General features: G+C 38.3%; 2 protein-coding genes across 2 annotated transcripts; both read right to left on the reverse strand.

The window, feature by feature from the left end:
- Positions 1–85: 85 nt before the first annotated feature.
- Positions 86–12,703, reverse strand: chrna2b (cholinergic receptor, nicotinic, alpha 2b (neuronal)). Its single transcript, XM_028439970.1, has 6 exons — positions 12,173–12,703; positions 7,973–8,124; positions 5,640–5,684; positions 5,248–5,357; positions 1,818–2,976; positions 86–900 (listed from the first exon to the last, which is right to left on the reverse strand). Exons 1-6 carry the CDS (start codon positions 12,237–12,239, stop codon positions 775–777), a joined length of 1,659 nt encoding a protein of 552 aa, XP_028295771.1. The 5' UTR covers positions 12,240–12,703; the 3' UTR covers positions 86–774.
- Positions 12,704–15,463: 2,760 nt separating this feature from the next.
- On the reverse strand, positions 15,464–21,520 carry LOC114457858 (uncharacterized). The gene is made up of 3 exons (XM_028439978.1): positions 21,418–21,520; positions 18,165–18,716; positions 15,464–16,194 (listed from the first exon to the last, which is right to left on the reverse strand). Exons 2-3 carry the CDS (start codon positions 18,707–18,709, stop codon positions 16,059–16,061), a joined length of 681 nt encoding a protein of 226 aa, XP_028295779.1. The 5' UTR covers positions 18,710–18,716; positions 21,418–21,520; the 3' UTR covers positions 15,464–16,058.
- Positions 21,521–24,387: the final 2,867 nt, after the last annotated feature.

Genomic DNA, 24,387 nt, shown 5'->3' on the forward strand with positions numbered 1-24,387 from the left:
AAAAAAAAATCCAATCAGATAAAATGCAACTTGTGAAAGTAAAGTACAATTCTCTGACTTTGGTTCTTACAGATTTCAGGCCAAGGTTGTTGTTTTTTTTTTTTGTAAAACACATTCACTACTGAACTCTGCCATCATAGATGTGTAAAGCAAAAACAAAAAACACAACCTATAATGGGCACCTAAAATAGTAATTATTCCTCTCTTTGTGTGCTTTTTTTTCCCAGTGATATAAAAATTACACTTTTTGTTAACATTTTGAAAAATAAACAGAAACGTTTATTCACTTTCTGTGGAGACGTTACATTTTCCCAACAAGCTTTGATATGAAAATAAACTAATGTGAAGTCTAAATTTCTAAAACGTCTGAAGAGTAACGTCATAGTGCTCCCATCCATCATGAATCATCATCACAGTAACATCTCATGCTGCATGTGAACACACTGAACTCCAACCCACCAAACTCAAATAACTAATTGTTTGGTTTGCATGCCAAGTTATAGTAATATAATCAAACACCACCTGAGAGAGACTGAAGACATTGCAGTGGAAGGAATTCTCTGAGACTGAAACCCAAACCTCCAGTCTGTTCAGCTTGAACCCACAAAAACATTTTTTTTTTTTTTTTCCCTCAGTGTATCTATATATATATAAGTTTGGACCTTTTCCGTTTCATTTGAAAAATGTCCACCTCACTTAAAGATTTGAAGAAAAGTTCAGCTACATTCCAAATGCTGGGTATCGCGTGATCCTCTCAACTTTTTTAGCTAAATGCTAAATCATGCCAGCTAACCACGGCGGCAGGAAGAGGCCGATTGTCCCGAGCAAGCACACGATGATAAACATCCAGAGGAAGATGCGATCAATCACCATGGCAACATACTTCCAGTCCTCTTTCACCTGCAGAACAAAAAAAACAACAACAACAGAAGAGAACATGAAAAATGTACTTTTGTAATATTTTTCATCCAAATAGAAAGCAAAACAACTGCTTCGGACATTGAAAGGACAGAAATAACTTTGTGGCCAGCCTTATTAGGATTGTGCAGGTCTGTCAAACCTGTACCTCAGAGGTCTGCTGGAGTCTTTCCTTAGGGTGCCAGGCTCTGTGTAGGGTGTGGACAGAACCCAGTCCATCACGGGTCTAATGGGTAGACTAACTAACACGTAACAAATATTCACTCATGCTCAATTTAAAAACTCTAAAGAACCTCATGTGTTTCTGTGTGGAAATAACACAACCACACAAAAAGCACAAAGTCAGCAAAGCTTAAGCCCTTAGTGTTTTTTCAGGGATGAAGCAAAGATACCCACTGCAGAATCAAGCTCCCACTATCCAAAACATGACTGTTAGGTTGATTGGAGTCTCTTAATAGGCTGTAGGACTGAATATGAGTGGTTGTTTGTCTGTGTGGCGCCCCATCCAGGGTGTACCCCCCGCCTAATGCCTAATGAGAGCTGGAGATAGGCACCAAAAGACCCCTGAAAAAAAGGAACAAGCTGGTCAGAAAATGGATGGATGGATGAGTCGCGGGTCGTGTGTGCAGTAAATACACTTCCTGAAAATGTCGAATAAAGAAGTGGCAATTTTTCAAATGTAAAATAACCGACATGAAAATTATTTCATCCATTTAATTTTTAAAAAAGGTTTCTTTCTTTGCAGCCTGGAACCAAATACTCAATGGGATGCAGACAGTATTGGTCAGGGAAAGAAAGGCGTATGTCTTAAGTTATGAACAACAAAAAAGGTAATGTAGATAACAGTCCTAGTGGAGACAGATGAGACAGTCGTAGAGAGAAATAAAAAGTATACGTACACTGAAGTCAGCATCTTCTGCTTTCAGATGGTCTGCGATGTATTGAACTCCTTCTAAAGCTCGCATCACAGTGGGTGAAAGCAGATGTCCGGACTCGGACACATTATCATCCACCTTAGCTGCTCTCTGACTGGACTCCACTCTACCTCCAGATAATTGTTTGTTTGGCCCTACTTGTCCATCCTGGCGGATCTGTGGTGTTTTCTGTTTGGTTGGGGGTGTTGACGCCTGAGGTCTGGGTGACGGAGGACAAAAGGAGAAATAGGAGGTCAGCGTTCCCAGCTCCATGTCCTCATAGCAGCTTTTCTTTGTTTCCTCTGGCGTGGTCTCGTCTCTCAGCCACGTGGCCGAGGTGCTGAGCAGGTTGCCAGGTTTGTGTCCGGTTATCTGCATCAGCTGACGCTCAGCTGCTGCTTCCTGTTGGAGAAGCAGCAACCTGCGACGACGACCGTCGGGCGCGGGCCGTCGCATAAACAGCCAACGAGGGATCAAGTCAAGGAAGACGGTGTGAACCCAGCGGGGCATCTTGTGAGTGCTGGGAGAGCGATGATGTACATTAAGCACAAAGACGGTGATGATGATGGAAAGGGTGACGAAGATCATTGTGAAGAGGAGGTATTCACCAATCAGAGGGATGACGAGGGACGTGGACGGGATAATCTCTGTGATGAGCAGGAGGAAGACAGTGAGGGACAACAGAACAGAGATACACAGCGTGATCTTCTCCCCACATTCTGAGGGAAGGTAGAAAACCAGGACGGTGAGACATGATATCAACAGACAGGGGATGATCAGGTTAATGGTGTAGAACAACGGCAGCCTCCTGATGATGAAGAAGTAGGTGATGTCTGGGTAGATCTCATGGCAGCAATCGTATTTCTTGGTGTTGTACGTCCCCACGGCGTTGATGATGGCCCACTCTCCGCTTTCCCAATAGTTGTTGAGATCCACGGTGTTCTCAAATCGCTCCAGGTCAATCTTGGCCTTGTCGTACGTCCACGAACCGAATTTCATCTTACAGTTCTGCTGATCGAATGGGAAGAAGGTGACGTCGATGCTGCAAGAGCTTTTGTAAATGGCTGGAGGGACCCAGCGGATTTGGCCCGTGTAGAACAGGTGGGCTTTGGTCATGTGGGTCACTGCAAATTCACCATCAGCGCTGGAAAAGAAAGAGAGACAAATGGGAAATGACAGAGAACTGTGGAGAACAACCTTTCAGGTGGTGTCGAGGATTCTTGGACACAGACATTTCTCAGCTAAAGCTGACACCATTGGCATTGTGTCCCTCTTCATCCACCACCAGAGGTTGGCGCTGTCTTTGATTGGGATGGGAGGAAGGCTTCTATATAGTTGAACTTCTTCAACCACTCTTTAGACTATGTAAAGCCCTATAAAAGCCACGTTAACGGAATTGCGGACGGAATCACATTTATTGACCAATGAAAACTGTATTCACTGTTGAACGCGGAAATGGACAGAATTGGCACAAAACGGTGTCACCGTAACGTTTTTTTTTTTTTTTTTTTTTTTTTTTTAAATCGGGAAATGTTTCCGGGGTAACTGCTCATTAGGTGCACCACCCGCCCCCCTCCCGTCCTGACTGCTTCAAACACCATCTAAACTAACAAAAAACTATGCAAATCCTCATTGTTTAAACAACACTCTGCTTGCGTGTGACGTCATCAAGTATTAGCGACGTAAGAGGAACCGATAAGCAGAATTGACAGGCAAGCAAACAAACGATTCCTAGGAATTGGATTACTGGGAACCGGTTCTCAAAAAGTACCGATTCTCGATTCCCATCCCTAACCCCCACCCCAGCTCCTTGTCTTCTGTCTAATTAAATTATGTCTCCTCTTGCCTTCTAACGTCAGTGCTTCTGTTCCAGGGGGTCCTGCTGACCGCTCTCTCTGCATATGTCTCTCCATGTAGCTCATGGAAGACCAAGGGGGAGCTCCCTTCGCGTTGCTTACATATATATATATGTGTGTTTGGTTTTAGTTGTGTTCAGTCCTTGTGGTCCTCTTTGTTTTAGTTTCATGTTTTAACTCTCACCTTTGTGTTCCCAGGTATTCCTGCTGGTGTCTCCATCTCCCAGTGACGTCAGTGTGTTTAAGTTGAGTAATTTGATGCCTCTTGTTTTCCACCCAGGTGTGGCTCGTTCCCAATGAAGCCTCCCTCACTAATTAGCTGAGTGTTTAGACACTGAATGGCTCCTGGTTCATTGTCTGTTACCCTGTTTGTTTGCTGCGGCGTGTTGTCTCCTGCTCACTGATTCCCTCATGCCTTTTTAGATTTGGGTTTTTGTTTTTGATTATTTAACATGGACTTTTATTATGAAAGCTACGCCTGCCTGCCTGCTGCCTCAGTCTCTATCTGCACTGGGATCCTCCACCACCACATCTCCAAGGTGTGACATTTTGTACACTTTACCAATGATTTAAGCTCCATCCGTCCCTTTATCTCCAAACCTATAGGTTTGCATGCTCTGTGAGAACATGCAAACGTTGCACCTGAACCAGCATGGCTGCATTCATTCTGTAAACCTTGTTGCTAAATGTGTGATGTTCTCTCACAGCTTGAATCCCTAATCTCAGCTCCATTCTTTGCTGTAATGAAGATAAGATCACGCGCAGTGATAAAGTAGTTATCATTTCATTGGTCTCACCTTTAATCATTTTACTGACACACAGTGATTACAGAGACCCAATGGAGCAGAACGCCATCGTCAATCTGTGAGGTTTTATCTCTGTGAGGGAAGAAGGGATATATTATCACAGTACTGGATTTTTTTATTTTATTTTTAAAGCATTAAAATTGAATATACGAGCACGAGGCAGGTTTATTTTTTACTCTTTTTCAAGGGATGTCAATATAAGGTATATAAAACAATATGACAGTTAATATTTTGCAATGTAGACATGTCAAAATTAAATGTATTTTGAAATGTGAATGTAATACTGTTCCTTAAAACAAAAAAATAGGAGACCACGCACGTTTCGTATTGTGTCCACTAGAGGTCAGCATCGCACCTTAAACGTGCCTTTATTTTTTTTTTTTTTTTTTACAAAACTCTTGTCAAAATATGAATCACATTTATCAGAATTTAACATTTTAAAAGTTTTTGGTGAGTTATTTTCTCCGTATTGTTAGATTGTCTCATTTTTTTTTTTCTAATTCTGACATGTAAACTTCAAGAACAGAATATATTTGGGCTATTTCACATCCTATTGTGGCTAAATGCTAAAGTTCTTTGGTTATGTTTTGGTTTTTCTCCATTTTTTCCTACAGCGATTGCACATTATCTGTATTTTTACTGACCTCTGAGTATTTTTGTCATGGCTTTTTTTAGCCCACACTAGCACACTCGTTTTTTTTTTTTTTTTTTAGTTAAATGTGTCTCTTTATCAGTTACTGTGCAGTAACTTACTTATTGTAGAGGACTATGTCTGGCACCCAGATGAGCTCTGAAGGCACTCTTATGGACGTCACGTTGTCGTAGTCGGATGGTGTCCATCGCAGCTTGTAGTCATTCCACTCCTGGAAATAAAAAGATTAACTCTGTATGAAATTACTATTAAGGTTAGTAAAAAAAAAAAAAAATATATATATATATATATATTATCAAGCTTTGTCAGCAATATAGCTCATATAGTCCATACACAATGTTCAATCTCATTGTAGTTTATAAATAAAGGGACTAAATATTAATAATAGCACTTTGAGATTTGGTATCAAATGTAAAGTGGATTACAAATAAAATGTATTATTGTTATTATTATTATTATTATTATATTATTATTAATAAACAGACGTTCTCACCTGTTTAAGCCAGACATTGGTTGTCATCATTTGGTTCTTTTCATCCTAACAAAGGAAGTAGTGAAGGAGAAAGTGAGATATGTAAAGTAGCTAAAACATAGTTTATTAAATATCATAAATCACAAAGAGGAGGTTTCTCTCTGCTCCATGAATGGCCTCTACAGCAGCTGCTGTTTTATGAAGGCATTTTGAGAGATGCCTCACTGCAGGACCCCAGTATGGTTGAGCAGCTGGCTGTGTCCAAAATGGCGCACTACAAGCCCTCGACACTGCCCACTCCAAACTAAGGTCTACTTCCCATGAAAGTACACTTCCAAGTATCCCATGATGCATTGTAAAAGTACGACGTCAAAAAGCGGAAGCACCTGGAGTTTAAACTATCTCCGTTAATTCTTCATCTTTGAAAGTTCTGCAAAATTTTAAGCAAGAAAGTGACCAAGTAGAATATTAACATGTGATCATATGATCCGTAAAACTTGTGAAAACACATTTTATGCCGACATTCCAGAGATCCTCTATTGTCCTACTGACAGAACTTCCGGTGAACTTCAAAACAAGAGCCCTATTTACTAACGCGTTAAAAATGACTAGAAGACAGGCACAGATGCTTTAGTTTGAAGCCGGTCCCGGGACTATTTTACATTCCCTGGTAACTTCTCGCCAATTTCTAAAACTGTAAACAGTGCCTGATTGTTTGTACTTGTATATATTATCATAATAAATAGAACCAATAAAAAACACCAGAAACATACATTTATATCTTTATCCCTCCTGATGTTGGCTTGGACCGGCATCCACCGTATTGGCTGTGACCACTCGCAATGCATCATGGGGTGCTTGAGTGTGCGTAGTGTGCCCATCATGTACACTTCAGGTGAATAGTGCGTATAGTGCGCCATTACGGACACAACCATAGTGTACATCTGGGTATTTCTGGCGGCCATAATCTGTGCAGACCATCAAATTGGGACCACTACACACTAAATATGAGTGAGAATAGTGCGTAGTGCGCCGTTTCGGACACGACCACGGCCCTCTGGCCAACGTTTAAATTATTAGGGGCACTGATATCCAGACTGTGTTCACAACAGAACAAACATCTGATAATATCCTTATCCTACATTTGGACTTTAAAAAAAAAATATATATAACTTATGTTTGTTGTTGTGTAACAGAAGTGTCAATACTTTATCTTGTAACTGTATTGTGATTTAAACCGAATGTTTATCCTTGTTTAGTGCCGGCCTTAGTAATATTTTATTGCTTTTTAAACTGCCATCCTTTTCTCTGCTTTAGTGTTCATATTTTATTTGTAATTTACTTTTAGAAGTTATTTTCTTCTTTTCTCCGCACTTTCTAAAGTTATGAAGTAACTATTAATGATTTCTATTTGTATGTATGTGTGATTTCATGTGATCGAAACAAAACCAAAACTCAATTTAGTTACAAAATATAATCCTAATTCACTAGTTGTCTATATACAGAAGTTTCACTGAATACATATCATCCAAATGCAAGTTATGCAAAGTAAATGTTTAATAGTCTAATGCAGACATGGGCATCGTGGCCCTTGATCTAATTTTGTGCGGCCCCAAAAATGAATTGGCAAAAAAAAAAAAAAAAAAAAATGAACACACAAAATGACTTGAAAACATACAAAACGCATAAATAAATAAAAACGCCCACTAAAATGACAACAAAAACACATAAAATGACTCCAATAACACAAAAAACTAAAAAATGACTCTTAAAAAACATAGATTACAGCACAATACACAAAATGACAACAAAATATGACATAAAATAAAGAGGATTTATAAAACTAAAAGGAGAAAAATACAAAACGACACTTAACACTAACGTGTTCTCGTTTTCACTTTCATATTTAACTAATATATATCGTTTAAAAAGTGCCGACAATATCCAAGCAATAAGTGACGGATATCAGTCAATGTAAAATCAACACTTTAAAAATCCTTGATTTTGTCACCATTCTTTTGTAATTTGGATGAGATTTCAGAAAATGTGAGTTATTTCCAATAAAAAAAGACTACAATTGTGTGTGATATAGGCACAATTTGTGTATTTGGAGGGAAAAAGATTGCTACAACTTCAATATTTGGTAATTTATGCAATGATTCATGTGTTCTGTCATTTTTACTTTTTCCTGTGGGCCAAATTGGATGATCTAAAGGACCAGATTTAGGCAAACAGACTTTACTGTACATCCCTGTTGGAGTGTTTAGCTTTAGTATTGATTTAGAAATGAAAACAGTCGTGATTTCCTTTAACTTTAATCTGATTTCCTCAAATCAGGAAACGGGTGTTCTCACCACGTCGATGAGCTGAGCGATGGAGAGCCCAAACTTGACGATGACCACGTCGGAGATGTTGGGCACGGGCCTGGACCACTTGTTGTATCCGGCGAACAGCGTCCTGAAGAGCTCCTCCTCAGCGTGTGAGTGGCTCTTCTCCTGACACAGACCTATGAATACATGATTAGTTTTAAAACAAAGTGCTTCTACAGTTCCCTGTAAAATCAAGCTTTTATAGAAGGCAGGAAGAGTGAGGAGGAGATAATGGAACTCAGTGATCACGCTAATGCTATGTGGGCATTTGTAGAAGCCATTTCTACCTCTTCTGATTTTTAATAAGCTTATAAGGTATTAAAATAAAGTAGCTTATGTGTAAAAAGTAATTTTATATGCAAACGAAAGTATTTCAGGCAAATCTATACACGGAATAAAGTACAGCTGTTAATTACAACGGGAGCAGGAGGTTGAGCAACGTTTTGTATGCAGAATATGTCGGAATTTAATTTGTGTCTTCACTCAAAGCTCAGGGGTGTCAAACTCATTATAGTTTAGTGGTTAAAATACGGGGCACTGTTATCTCAAGAGGGCCACAGATTTTAAGCAGGAAAACAAGTAATTTCAACATTATTGTGCCCGAGTTTGCACTTCTAAATATACATAAAATACAAAATATGTGAGAAATCGACCATATTCAAGCAATAAGTGATAGATAACAGTCCCAACAGGATCTTCACTTTAAATGTCCTCAATTTTGTGACCAATTTCTGTTCAACTAAGGGAAATATTATGTAATAATTTGAGGAAAATTGAAGGATTTTGAAAGAATTTTGAGTTTTTTCAACTGTTCAACAGTAAAAAATTACAACAATCATGTGATATAAGCGACGGGAAAACTGTGAGCGCCTGTTGAGTTTGATTTATACAATGATTTATGTTTTCTGTCATTTTTACATTCTCCTATGGGCCGAATTGGATGCTCCAAACGGGCCGGATTTTGGAGTTTGACAGACGTGCTTTAGATTATGTAAATCCAACACATTTAGGAAGAGAAAACTGTAAATGCAATGTTCTTTAAAACTTCCCAAGAGGACATTTAGAAACTCTCCTCCCTCCGTAGTAACAAACATCCATCTCCATCATTCTAATTTCTACACAGCGAGAGGTGGCTCCATGAAAATACCTTGAATATATCAGATTTGTGTACTCGCTCAGACAGTCACTAGATTTATTCGCTTTTTTTTTTTTTATTCCATCTGAGTGAGAAAAAAAAACCAGGGAAACAGACATTGTGTCCCTGAGGGATTATTGCTTTCACCTTTATCAGTGCAGTCAGAGTCAATTACACACATCATTACTTGCTGGTGTTAGCTACAAAAAAAGTCATTTCTTACACATTGGAAGGGATTTATAGTCGACGCCGACTGTCACTTTGTGGCACGACAAATGTTTCAAATGATTACGATAGTTTTAAATTGAGGGGACAGTTATGTATGTAGGTATTTAAATATTATTAACTATAATATCATTTTACTAAATGAAAAAAGAAGAAAAGTGCCTGGAGCTTGATCGTTTATCTATAGAGCAATAACTATCTGCACAATTTAAATCTAATTTTAGAATGGCTGCATGTTGAGTGGTTCTGTTTTGCTTTCAGAAAATGATTTTCATGGATTATTAAATGTGTCTTAAAATTTCTTATTGGGTATAATATTAATTGTTTGTAATTTGAAAAATCGCAGTTGTGTGTGTGATTGTCTGATCTGTATTTGTATATTTTATAACATGAGACATTATCCTACCCTGACTCCCTCTCCCCTGTTCCTTCCCCCCTCACCATGGTCTAACACTACCAAACGTTTACACCAAATTCAGATTTTTCTTAAATGTTGCGGCAGAAACTGTTTCTCATTATATCAGGCAATGTTTTACAAATTTTTAAAAATCCAATTATAACAAACCGGTAACACTAATGCATCCTATTCTGATCTCTCTGATCTATCAAAGGCTCACTGGATACGTTCACGCATGAATATCTCAGTACATTTTGAAAGCACTGTCTGCATTCCAATGCTCCCAATGACCTTCAGCAGGACATCTGGACTTTTTCTAAATGCTTGGAAACACATTTAGAGCTGAATCAGTGCAGATTAAAAACAAAAAGCCGATAGACATTCACCACTACTGTTAATTCAAAGACTTTAAGGAACCGGATATATATTTTTGGTATGTGGAAGGAAACTCAAGAACCCATAGTAGAGACATTAAACAGCCTGTAAGCGATCCCAAAACACAACTGTCTACAGAAATATTAGATTTACTGGAATTCTGTAACTTTAGGACTGAGAGAGCAGCATTCAGGTGATGAGGTGGTCAAATACAGCTCCGAGGGATCCATATATACCGTATATAATACTGTATATATACCATATACTGTTTATCTGATTGAATTGTTTAAGTCAGGGATGTCAACCTCATTTTAGTTCATGGGCCAAATATGGGCCAGTTCAATTTCAAGTGGGCCACATGATTTTAGGTAGAAAAACTAACAATTTCAACATTATTGTGCCTAAGTTTGCACTTCCAGTTATAAATTAGACATAAAGTATGGGGCATCAACAATTTTTATTTAATTTGTGGAGTTTTTGTGGAATAATTTGAGAAAAATTGCATTGATTTTGGAAATTTTCAACAGCAATTTACAACTAAATTGTTTGGTAATTTACACAAAAATTGTGTTTTCTCTGTCATTTTCACTTTCTCCTGCAGGCTCTGAAGGGCCGGATTTGGCCCCCGGGCCTTGAGTTTGACACATGTGGTTTAAGTGCAGACTTTGCCATGTCCACTGCAATATGCAGTTATCGATCTCAAAAAGATGGTTTTCATTGAGTCTGTGCTTTCTTTAGCAGCCGGATGTGGAAAAACTGAGGTAACTCATTTTAGTATTTAGGCTCTCCTCCCTCCATCATGGAACTCATTTCAAATCTGGCAATCTAATACAGTATGTAGCACAGATTTCATGTCTACTCTCCAAACAGCAAAATGCAGCATTTAGGAGTAGGTGCACCTGAGAGGGAGCAGATGTGTGCTTCACTAAAGCCTCCTCTCCTCGCTGTTATTGATCAAAGTCGTCTGCCAAGAGTTTCGCAATGAGTCGAGACCTCCAACATCCACGGGCTGGATCTTATCCAGGTCTAGGAAACGAACCAGTTTGGACGATGAAGTCTTATCTGGCCATGGGGGCTACAATTAGTGAAATTAGGCTGTCAAATACCTGAAGCAAAAAGTTGACTGAAAATTGGTTGTGTGTGTGTGTGTGTGTGTGTGTGTGTGTGTGTGTGTGTGTGTGTGTGTGTGTGTGTGTGTGTGTGTGTGTGTGTGTGTGTGTGTGTGTGTGTGTGTGTGTGTGTGTGTGTGTGTGTGTGTGTGTGTGTGTGTGTGTGTGTGTGTGTGTGTGTGTGTGTGTGTGTGTGTGTGTGTGTGTGTGTGTGTGTGTGTGTGTGTGTGTGTGTGTGTGTGTGTGTGTGTGTGTGTGTGTGCGCGCGCGTGCGCGCGTGCGGACAGGAAACAAACCCCATCACATGTCAGGAAAATGGCTCTGGGCATTCAACAAATTGTAGATTTGTGAAAATAGAATCAATTCACACAGATAAAAATAAATAATAATAATTCAAAGTTTTGGGCTAAAGGTCTGGACATTTCAAATCAATGTAACACAATAACAAGCTTTATATGGGACTTGTTTTTTATTTGGAAAAAGTAGGCTATTCTTTGACTTTTGAGAATTAAAATTTCCGCTGAAAATGATGAAAACAATAGTATATAGATCTTCGTCTGTCACATGGGCACAGTTTCTTTGGTCTGTAACAGAAAATAAAGTCTTAAATTAAACAACCTCACATTTTTAATTCAATATAATAAAAAAAAACTAGGAAAAAATAAAAAATAATAATAATCTAAGTCATTATTGTGAGAAAATCTCAATTAGTATTTATTCTAAGTCTCATAATTATGAGATACTATCTCATAATCACTTCTCTCTCATTTTATTGTATTTTGTTTATTTTTATTCATACTGGTAGGAATGGGCTTCCATACTTTTTTTTTTTTAATTTAATCAATGATGATCTTTTTGTGATTTCAATAAAGTCAAATCTCCATTATATGTCGGGCTAAAGCTCAATGGTGACACTTCATTAAATTCCACCTGAGAAGTCTTACCTGTGTGGCTCAGCATCAGTGTCCAAATGAGCGCAGATTCCGCTGAAAACAGGTGGTTTTGAAGCATTTTTGCGCACAAGTGATAAATCCAGCGGAGGATGACGGTCCGTCCGCTGTCCGATGGTTCTCCGGATAGAACACGGTGTGTCAGCAGCAACTGTCATCTTCACAGCTGGGAGGCATATCGGGACAAGCTGGCCTCAGTGGTGTCACTGGAGCTGCTGTGGTGTCAGTGGTGGTGGGGGTCAGAGAGGAGAGGGATTCCGCTAATAACTACTTGTCGCTCCGCGCACTGACGCGCACGCGATGAGAGCACCTGAGTCAGAGTTGTCGGTTGGTGCTGAGTCATGGAGCACACGGTCCTTCTTTCCCCATCATAAAAGATCCTTTCAAGAACAGTAAAAAAAAGTGTTGTGACGCAAATTTCTGTGCGTTTTTACGCACGGTGCCAAAATGTGGACTCTTTGGTGACTGAAGACAAAGCGAGGCTGAAATGCAAGAGCTGAAAAAAAGTGATGCGTTCACTGTAATGTGTCATCCCTAATGCCAACAGAGGGATGGTTAACATTACATTTGGCCCTCCCTCTCTCTCTTTCTCTCTCTCTCTAATAAGTCCCGCCCCTACACGTAGGAAAAAAGTCAAACTGTCTGTTCTCTCTACAACTCCATACTCTACAGCTACTAAGGCAAACCCTTTTAACATTCAATAGCTAGTCTGGAAATGCAATACAGATATCCACAATTTAATTCTTCCTAGTCAAAATGAACATTTCATATATCTACAATTACATTTACCCTATTAACACATGTAGTGTCAGATATCCACAATGTAATACCTCCTAGGACAAATGACGTCACTTTCCCCATTAATTGTGTATGGGGTTTGTCATTACAGATATCTTTAAGGCAATGGCTTTCCGTACGGTTGCTGTATCAATATACTGACATTCTTTCCTATTTGGCCAGTTTCGGTCACGTGATTGGTCAGTCATTGGGAAGTTTAGGTCGCGTGACTCAGACTAAAAAAGATATGTACAAGTGCACTCTGACTAGTCTTCAACTCCCATCCATTAAATATATCTTTAATGACATTTGTAGATATCTGTAATCACGTTTTAACAATTCAAAATGACTTTATAGATATCTTGAACTGCAATTACGCCTAGTCAGAATGCACTTGTAGATGTCTCTAAATAGAGTTATGGTCCATGGATAGACATAATTTAGTTGCAGATATCGATTATTGAGTAGGAGATGCCTTTAAATTGAATTATGAGTAGTCACAATTATGTTGTTATCTATAATGTTAATTTCGGATAGTCAAATGTAGAAATGTTAAAAGGGCTTGCCATACAGCTACTGCTATCTTAAAGGGATCCTCCACTGTTCTTACAAATGTGGCCTAAAACCTTTGAAATGTCCTTATTTCTAATAAGGACATTTCAAAGGTCCAAATAGGTCGATGCCTAACAAAATGCATTATTTTGCACCATATTTGTTTTATTAACTTTTCAAAATGAGACTACTGCACCGTCATGTTGAAATGACGTCATTGATGACGCGAATCGCCCCTTCAGTCCATTGATTTCTATGCACCTTTTGGCGTCACGTCAGCACTGCTATTTCAAGAGGGGTATGCGTTTGCTTGACAACCACCATTGATGGCTGACAACACGGTGGAGATCTTGCAGTCTGGCAGATTTTTATCGTAGAATGCCCAAATTCTGCATAGTATTAGGTTGTCATAACCACGCCAGGCTGAAGGAAAAGCTATCATTGAACAGAATACCTACAGAAAAAGGCCGGAAACGGAAATTATGGATCCAAGTGCTGAGGTGAACGAACGATGACGAAACTACATAGAGCCCAAAATCAAAGTGGTCGTATGCTTGCAGTAGTCATTTGGTTAATGGTAGGTTGTGTATTTTGGGAGTCTAATTTCTTCCTGACTGATTTTATGACATTGATTATGAATTAGTCTACATTTAAATTGTAATTTATTCAGTAATGACTGAAATGTATGGCTAGCTAGGGCTAGGCCTAACCAGAGGGATTTCATGCCAGGTTTACACCTAACATTGATGCTTTACAAATATCATTTTTGCCATCCTTCTTGACATTCTTAACGTCACTTAATGAATCGAAATAGAGTTCTGAACAGACCGTGTCGGTTGTTGGCATTTGCATGAGCCAAACCTCCTACCAATCTCTCCCTTCTGGTAGACACAAAAACAGCTTCTTTCCCTCTGCCACCATCCACATGAACACACCCCAAGTCACCCACTGAACCCCCCACCCGATCTCCACCTCCACCAGCTTGATATCTGCTGCACTGTATATATATATTTATATTTATCCTATTTATCCTTTATTCTCTATCTATCCTTTATTTATCCCTCATCCTTTATATTTATCATTATTATTGTTGCTGGGTTGTTCTTTGTTGTTTTGTTTTTATTTCTTTTTGTTGTTTGTTTTGTGCACCAACCACCAAGTCAAATTCCTTGTACTGTCCTTAAAACTGTACATGGCCAATAAAACATTTCTGATTCTGATTCTGATGAGTCGTGCCGTTTATCTTAACTCATGGTACAGGCAAGGGCAGACTGGCATACAGGGACACAGGGGATTTCCCCGGTGGGCCACTGGGTCGGGTCATGAGAAAGTGAAAAAGAAAGGGCGAATAAACATACCTGTCAAGCATCTCGTTTTTGGCTGGGAAACTCCCGTATTTTACCCATATTACTCGCCATCGTCCCAGGAAACAGCTCAGAAGAGAGATGGATGGATTTGCGAAGACATTGCGGGGAAAAAAACAAAGAAGTCAGATGTATACCTCTTTTGTTTACCGAAATTTGATACACAAGATCCGTGAGCTGGAAAAATCTGTGCCCGCAGGGGACAACAGTTCCAGTTCCAACTCTTCTATTTCGTAGGTGGCATGAAGAAGAGTTGCATGTAGATGCAGGCAACCAGGATCAAGTTTTGTAAACTAAAAATTGTATCATTCTTTTAAATATTGATGTTGTCCCTGGGTAAAACTAAATATAGTGTAAGGTTTTGATTGACTTCTTTGAAGAGGTTCCACTTGTACCAATATAATGTTGGGCATCAAAATATTTGGTGTGTTAAGGAGTTATATCAAATGAAACATCAAATACAAAAATCACAATGAGATGTTTTATTGGTAATACGTTGTGTCCTACAGACCACAACTAAAGCATATGCTACTCTATAACACATTGCTATAATACACATTCGCAGTCTAGTGAAATCAAATCATTCCTGGGTCACAAGTATTTGCTTATTTTTAGGGAATAGTACAAAACTGTACAACACAGCTGAGATACGGCCTTTACAAAGATAGAAATGGTTTTATTATCTCCATTCTGAAGAGCTTTCCTCGCACAAAGTTGTTTCCATGCAGCTCAGGAACATTTGTAACGTGGTTCGCCTCTCAGTGGTACTCCTCCTCACTAGTCAGAGTAAGAGTGCCCTGCCCTCCATCCTTACCCTGGAACCAGATGGCCAAAGCAGAGCTTCCTCTGGAGAAGACAAACAGAGTCATTAACTTTTCTCCCAGAAGGCCCATCCAGTTTGATCCACAAACGCTCAACTTGGCTCAGTCTTGCACGAGTGTTGCCATCTTTGACCTCAACAGTCATAAGTAATGTCTGGGTGGAAAATGAATCCATATTGTGGTTATCATGCATGTAAAATCCCAATGTATCCATTTTATTCACGTTTTCTCTGCTTTCCTTTCACTGAAAGCTGAATAGAAAAACAAAATGGTCAGAAATGGAGATAAGTTTTGTCCTTTCTTTCTTTCTTTGAAAGTTGCCACATGTCATTGTCACATTCAGAGCAGGTTTTGCGTTTGCGTTTGTCATCGATGGATCCTGATGTCTCTGAGTTGCTTGGTGAATGAAGCGTGCAGAGTCTGGGAGGATCTCTCCAACCTGCTGGCCATTTCTGAAGCAGCTGTGAGCATTTCGTCAAAGGCCGAGGTCGCTTCTCTCATCCTTTTCCCAAACATTCCAAGTCACAAGTGGAGCAAAGTGACGGATGGAGAAAACACAGAGAGAGAGAAAGCAGTGTGTCAAAGAAACAATAAGACACAGGAAAACAAGAAACACTATAATTTTCTTACTAATGAGGGGTAAAGGAACTTCAAGTAAAGCGTTACCAAGATGTATAACTATTGTACTCAAAAAGAGTTAAATAATGTCAATTCCCTTTTCCAGGGTGAAATGAGTGTGTAAAAAGTTGTATTTTCTATAAATAAAGCTTTGTTATTATCAAACACAACCAATTACGTTCCAGACACAAAAGGAAGAACAATAGATAACTTGATTCAGATTCTCAAATTAAATGACTATTGTTCAGGGCACAGATGGTGCAGAGTTGAGCTGATAAACTCATTGACTAATTCACTAGTTGATTATTTTCACACAAACAAAGGTACCCAGATGGTTTGGGGCTGGATCAGTTTGGAGTGTAATGATGCATAGCTTGATCAACACCTGGGAAAGACTTTTCTCTGGTTAGTTCTTTTTACATTGACTGTGTACGAAATCGCATACTAACACCTCACACTCATTTAGTATATCCTGTCTACTATACACTATATAGTTAGGAGGATTAGAATGATGAGCGTTTCCACTGAAGTATACGTCAATGTTTCCCAAGATGCATTTCGAACCTACAACGACAAAAATCTGAAGCACACTGAGGCTAAATATCTCCGTTATTTCGGCACCTTTGAAAGTTCTGAAAACATTTTAAGCGGGAAAGTGACCAAGTAGAATATCAACATCTGGTAATTCAGTCCATAAAAGTCACATACACATTTCATTCTGACCTTTCGGAGATTTTTGGAGACCCTCCATTGTGCTACTGACAGAAGAGCCCTATTTACAAATGTGATTTAACATTTCGCTCCCAATCATCATGGGGCGATTGAGTATGTGCCCACCGAGCATACTTAAAAAAATGTAGTATATAGTATACAGTACATCTGGGTATTTCTCACATACCCAATCTTTCCATGCTATCTAATGTGAACGCATTACATACTCATTTTGATGTCAGACTTAACCATCTACAATATGCTTATGATATAGCCAGTGACGTGCAGTCAGGGTAAGCAAGGTAGGCAGTGCCTACCCAAGCGTGAATTGATATTTTGATCATTTGTTTTAATTAAAATATAATCATAAGTTATTTGTTTTTCAATTTCCTATAGCCTACAGTACCTATAAGTTTGAAAGTGTCAGTAATTTGTGCTTTTCATAAATGACTAAACATTGCTATTTCCTGGTACGACAGAGACGCTGCACAGTCTCACTCCGCTGTAAGGCCGGAGGAGGCCACACCCCCTCCCAAAAGCATGACTCTGTTCCCATAGTGTGTTTTTACGTGTTTGTGCATGCGTGGTCAGTTGCCCAAGATGTAAACCATTTACATAAAAAGGCAGCTCTCTGTGCTGCCTTTGGACGTAACCGTGCTATGCTAAACAACAGATGCGCTGCCGTGCCATTTGTTGGGAGAGTATGGAGGCTATATTGAATGATTGTTTCTTTAATGGTGCTTTACGACGTTGATTTTGTTAGATGGCTAAATGCTTGTTCATGTGGATCTTGTTGGGTTTTTTCTTTCTTATTATGAATTTTATATTTTGACAAGCGCATTGAGATGACTTTGTTGTAAATTGCGCCATACAAATAAAATTGAATTGAATTAACACTTGCCTGCAGAAACATATGAAATTGTCATTGGTGTTGACATTGGTGGTCTCAATTTGCAACGCCCTGCCTACCCAGTGCTCACGGCACGTCACTGGATATAGCCGTTACTGTTCTTAATAAGTTTATCATACGTGATTATCTCCAGCATCATGTGATAATGGAGTCTATAGGATAATCATGAGCAGAACAGTGTAGTAGCTTCTATGCAGTTTGAAATGAATACACATCTACATATCTTTACTCACTTGTGCATCCCTGTGGGCGAGCCCACTACCTCTCCCTCCAGCTGCTTCTGTAGATCCTCCTCAACTTTCTCCACCACCTCATGGCAGCTCTTGTGGTCCTGCTGAATTCCTAAGACATTGTCTTTAATCACTTCCTCATAGCTCTGCTCTTCTAGCTCCGCCCCCACAAACTGAACCAAGTCCTCCATCACTGCCTTGTTTGCATGCTGCAAGGCCTGCAGATAGCTCAGCTCCTCTCTCTCAGCTTTCAGCCATCGAGCTGAAGCTTTTCTTGTGCTGAAGTGCACCGAGCACTTGTCCTGATGGAGCTCATACAGCAGCACAGGGGGAGAGGATGTGGGGGACGCTGCTATCGTGCTCCACTGGGGGATACCTTTCACCCTCGCTGGCTCATCGCCTGCTGTCTGCTTTGTGTCGTTGATGGACACTTTAGCTGAGTACACGTCGTCTATGCCTGAGCCCCATTCTCCATCTCCACTTTGGCATAATGTTTCAGTTGCCATGGATACCAATGCCAAGATATGGATCACCTGGGAGTTCCACATGATGGTCCTGAAAAGCAGAGTTGGGATTTAATGAGTCAGGGGTGTGGTTTAGACCAAAGCTACTCAAATGATGGACTGTGTACCAAATAGAACGCAGAATCATCATCATACCAAATGTTCGGCCTAAACTCGATCAAGAAAACTGAAGAAAAACACACTTTGGCAGAAATTCCAATGGATGTTGAACAGTGTAGATCTCATAGGTTAATACAGCAAAAATAATTTGCTCAAAAAAAAAATATGTAAAGGGTTGATATGATAGCTCAAAAGTTTGTATTGATCTCTTTAAACGTTTATTGCATCGTGGGATGTGGAGTCCTGTAGATGGATGCATAGAAGTGTTTTTACTTCATTTTTACTACATTCTTCCATAATTTCTAGTGTTTCTTTGCCAGAAAAGGAAAACAATGATTGGCTTGACACCATTTTTGTTCTAGTATCACTCTTGGCCGTTTTCAGATTTTTTTGCGTAAACCCAAAAATAAACATCAGCCATTATTTTGTCACAACTTTCAGTGAAAACACCAGAAATGTGTTGGGAAGTCACTTTGACAGAGTTCTTTGGGGCAAACACAAGAAATCACAGTAAGTAAGTAAAAACATGTCAATGGGTTTGTTTACAGGACTCCACATCCCACAATGCAATGTACGAGGCTTTTCCAACAATGTTAATAATTGGTTTAATAAAATAATTTCAACACTATTTTACAACATTTTACAATTTTTTTGAACAAATACCACTTAGGTCTATGAGGAGTAGACTGTCTTTATCTAATAAAAGTGTATTGTCTCCAGTAGCTTTAAAACTGACAAACTAACAATCTACTGTAATCTTTCAAATGTGTGGACCTACCATAATTACCACTGTTGAACCGTTTGAACCATAAACACAAGGCCTTTTGTTGATGAAAGATGAAATGACATTTTATAAAACCTTTTTAAAATTAGCTTTTATTGTATCTTTAATGAAGATACAGATTTCTCTCGTGTCCAGCTGGAAATGTGTTTTATTGCCTGAACGACTGTCATTGAGGTCTTTCTGCTGCCAAAGCACATTTGGTCAAATTGGAATTTTAACATAACAGCTCTCTAAGTCTATCAGAGTCCTTTAAACATGTGGACTGTAATCAATCTTGCTGAACAGAGTATTTTTTTCCAAAAATTGACACTTCATTTTTAGCTTCATTGAAAAAGAGACACCCTTAAGTGTCCACAGTTTGGTGCTAAAAAAGGATTATAACGTGGCCAAAACTCATAAACTCACTTATGTCTTCCCTGTGTGTCTTTAAAATGGCCACCTCAAATATCCTGTAGCAGTTATAAATACATTAAATAACCTTATAACCAAGTCAAGATGCAAGCAGGGCCACAGTCCAAGAGCCTGATGTAATCATGTAAGTGCAATAAAAGAGCTTTATTCTACTGGATAGTCATTGGCACAAACCATTGGAAAGAAATCTAGTCACACGTCATAATGGGGATATATTTTACAACAATAGATGTATTCCTAAAACTGGTGGGAAAACACAAAAATATGTGTCCAAAGCCAAAATATTTGTAATGACGATATTAATTCCAGTTAGAGAACTTAAAAACTGCCCAAAGTCAGAACAAGATGCAGGTCTACTAAGTAAGCTTTTACTGCACTTTTTTTTTATGGTTAATAAGGAAACAACTCTAAAATACAGAGTGACTGCATTCAGCCATAATGACATGTTAGAGCCAAGTAGTGATTCAATAACTGTAAAAAAAATAAATGAAAAGCCATTTTTGCTACTGTGTTCAGTTACAGGCTGAACAGTGAAAAGCTGACGAGCTGCTGTTTGTTTGACAGACTTGGAGGAAATGCTTTATTTTACTTTTGCACAATATTTGTATATTTTTTTACTCAAATTTCTTACACTTTAGTTAAAACTGTGTGTTTTAACTAAACACACAGTGGTGATTTTCAGTGGCTCCAGTCTGAAGCATCTGTGGCTATGAAGTGTTTTTTTTATTGTGTGAGCTTCCCTTTTGGTCTGCAATAGTAAAAAACATGAAACGCAGCTCAGGACACTATTATTTTTTTTTATTATTTACTGACCATTTTTTTTTTTTGTCTTTTTTCAGTATTTATATTTAACTGACAGTTGAGCCTACCTGAGCTCAAACCTCAACCTGTTATTGAATAATGGATCCTCTTCACCGTTTGAGTTTCTTGATATAAGATAAAGCATTTTGGTTTGATTGAATCTCTATGAACCTCATTCATATTTAAAACATTCAGGTTTTATCTATCTTATGAATAATTGAATATTTTTGTTTTGTATTAATGGGGTCACTTTGGTTAATTAGATTTTTGTACACGCATCAAAATGAACATTAAAAAAATAACGTTGCATTATTGGTCATATCTTTTAATTAATTTAGACAATTCTGTGCACCACGCAGCAAAAACTCTTCCTCCTTTTTTTGAGTGTAACATGTTGCAGGAGAACTTTAATACAGTACATAAACAGGCATTTACTATTGAAAAAAAACAATATAAATCTTCACAATCTTTAAGTTAGCTTTCAAAATAAAAGAAGAAAAAACCAGTTGAAGCATAATTGATCGATCATAAACAAACTTACTGACATGCACAAAGGCAAAATAATAAATTGTTAGTGGGGCATTTACTGTATGGCTACTGTAGGGAAACATCTTAAACCATAGGAACTCACACTTACCAAAATCTGGCAATGTCTCACAGCCTAAACCTGCAGGTTAAGTCAAAGTCCTGTGGAATAGAGGCAGAAAGTGCAAACTCTCGTTCTCCTTCTTCATTTCATGTCAGAGGGAAGAAAAAATGCAGACACACGCACACACAATTAGGGCTGGCTGTAGAGCGTGGTCATCTGTGCTCCTGTTGGCTGTGAGGAGGGGGATGTTTGAAAAAAAACAACAAAAAAAAACAGACAGGAGCTGAATGATTTCTTTCTGTCCTGTGGAAAAAGGGGCTGGAAAGAGGAGGAGGAGAGTAATTTACTTCCCATCTGGGGGTCAAGCTTCCTTCAGTTTTTTTTTTTTGGACTTTTAAAGGTGCAGTCTGCAACTCTTATAAAAGTGACTTTTTGTCATATTTACTAAAGCTGTCACTATGTAAGGACAGCTTTACATGAAACTAGTAGTTTGTGTAAAAAAAAAACAGACTCATTGAGCCCCCCTGCTGCTCCTGCAGCTGTTGGCAGATTGCCAGACTGCACTGCGACCGAGCAAAAAGAACCAGTCAGAGCCACGATTGTGTGTGATGGCTGTCTGACGGCTGTTGCTCACAGGCCCCGCCCTGTAGCGCCGTCTTTTTTTATAGTGTTTGGTCTGAAGGAGTAGAAGATGAAATTAGCGACTTTTCTGCTTGAAAGGTAATTTCTGCTGCCTGATTTACATTATGTTTGATTTGTAATTGTTACACTAGAACTCTGTAGTGCATGTGTTGTTCATGTGCGCGCAGCAGCCTGCCTGTGGGCTGCTGTAAGTGACACTGTGGTGTTGCTGCGGTGTGTGCACATTGAGAGAGAGAAGCGCTGCAGTAATATGCTTTTAACAGAGCATGTTATATTACTGTGATGTTGCTGATGGGCTAACGTTAGCTTGTTAGCAAATTATTTGGATCTCTATTCTGTTATTAGATTAAAAAATTGTGAAAAGCGAATCGATGTTACCAATGCAGCAGATTACGGTAATGTAACTGCACACAAATGTCATTTTAATGAGGTGGGAAAAATTCATCAAATGCAGTACAGTATTTGCGAGATAAAAATTTTGTACGAGTTATGGCAGACCTGCTCAAACAAACCTTGGTGGGTTAAGAACAAATGCCAAATAAAAGATAGAATTTTGGGACGGAAACAAAATCCTTCCTTGAACAAATAATCTGTATTTGCCTGAAATGGTTAATGGTCACAAGCATGTTTTATACATTTTAAGTTGTTTTCTTAGAATGATGATAAGACTACTGTACATGTGTATATAGCTGCCATCAGATTGTCTTCAGCCTTGTGTGTTGATAGTGTCAAATTTGTTTTTTCTTTTTTTTAAAAAGTCAGAATGAGGTTTTTTGAGCGTGAAAATGAAGATGTTGCAGACATTCCTTTCTATATAGCTACTGTATAAAGAGTGTGCATTATTAGGCCAAACAATGCTGAAAAGGAACATTGACATATTTCTGAAACAATGCATGTCGTGGGTGGTTTCACAAAAATGAAAAAAATAAAATAAAAAAAACAGATCATACAGGGACATATCTAACTTTTTGTGGCAGCTTTATTGTAAATATTTTTTCTGCATTTTGTAACACAATTTTATGTGTGTTGATCATTTAAGATGTAAAATAATGTGCAAACGGTTGTTGTGATTGTGAGTCAGAATAACTAAAATATTATTTACTATTATTACTACTATTAATATTACTTATTTACTATTACTAAAATTTACTAAAAAAGAACCATTAACAAAGCATTTAACTATTTATCTTAATAAGAATTTTATTCAATAAATGAAGCTAAATATGAAGCTTACACTTGAGGTAAAAAAAAAATTGTAAATTAAAGGTCCTATATTTTCCTTTTTCATTTTTTTGTCCTAATTTATTTATGATTTTTAACATTTTACATGTGACATACAGCCAGGCACAGAGTGTACATACAAGTACAGTACTAAGTATGTATGTGTATATACGTATATATGCATATGTGTGTATCCATAAAATGAAGAGTCCGTCCTTAAGACTGCTCTACTGTAAAGTGCCTTGAGATACCATTGGTTATGATTTGGCGCTATACAAATAAAGATTGATTGATTGATTGATTGATAAGTCCAGAGTTTATTGTAAACACAAATACCTGGATAAAACAAGAACACAAAACAAAACCACTACACAAAACAACAAAATACACAATACGAACAATGAGGCTATTTACATCATTAAAATATCCACAATAAGTGACCCTGAGAAGGTTTTTTATACATTTTGTGTACTTTATTTTGTAGTACTATATGATAAACCTAAAACAAAAATCTAAAGTGTATTTTCTGAAATTCATTCCTCCTGTGTATGCACCATTCTGCATTCAGAAACCAACATAAGCAGACAGGTTTAAACTGGTTTCACTTACGTCTTTAAAGGGCTCACTGCCAAACACATGTCCTACACTGGATGATATTTGACTTTTTCACACTCCACTCTAGGTTTTACTCGACAATCAACTATTTTTTGCAACATCTAGACTTACAAGTGTCTAAAAAAACTATTGCCAACAAAAACATCAACAGCATCTGTCGGCCACACGTTAACTTCATTTGATGATTTCAGGGCCAGATGGTTGTCGTCAAACCTCCCTGTTGTTAAAAGTTGTCAGTTATGCTTGACATGTATGTAGCATGTCCAAGAGGGGGTGCTTATTTTTCTGCCTGAAGGTCAGAAAAGCACATTTTTCAAGTTAAACTTTATACCATAACTATGTTGTTATGGTTTGCAACAATTTGAATGAATGTTTTTCGAAGTAAGTAAATAAAGAGAATAAAAGAAGCAAAACACAAGGACACTTTAAAAGAATGTATAAAGACATTATCTTTAGGAAAGCTTCTGGAGAATATACTCATAATTTGTCATTATTGTACGGTGTATTTATTTTTGTATAACTCTAAACGATAAATCCTTA

The sequence above is a fragment of the Gouania willdenowi genome, chromosome 24 (assembly GCF_900634775.1).
Source record: "Gouania willdenowi chromosome 24, fGouWil2.1, whole genome shotgun sequence".
Classification (NCBI taxonomy): Eukaryota; Metazoa; Chordata; class Actinopteri; order Blenniiformes; family Gobiesocidae; genus Gouania; species Gouania willdenowi.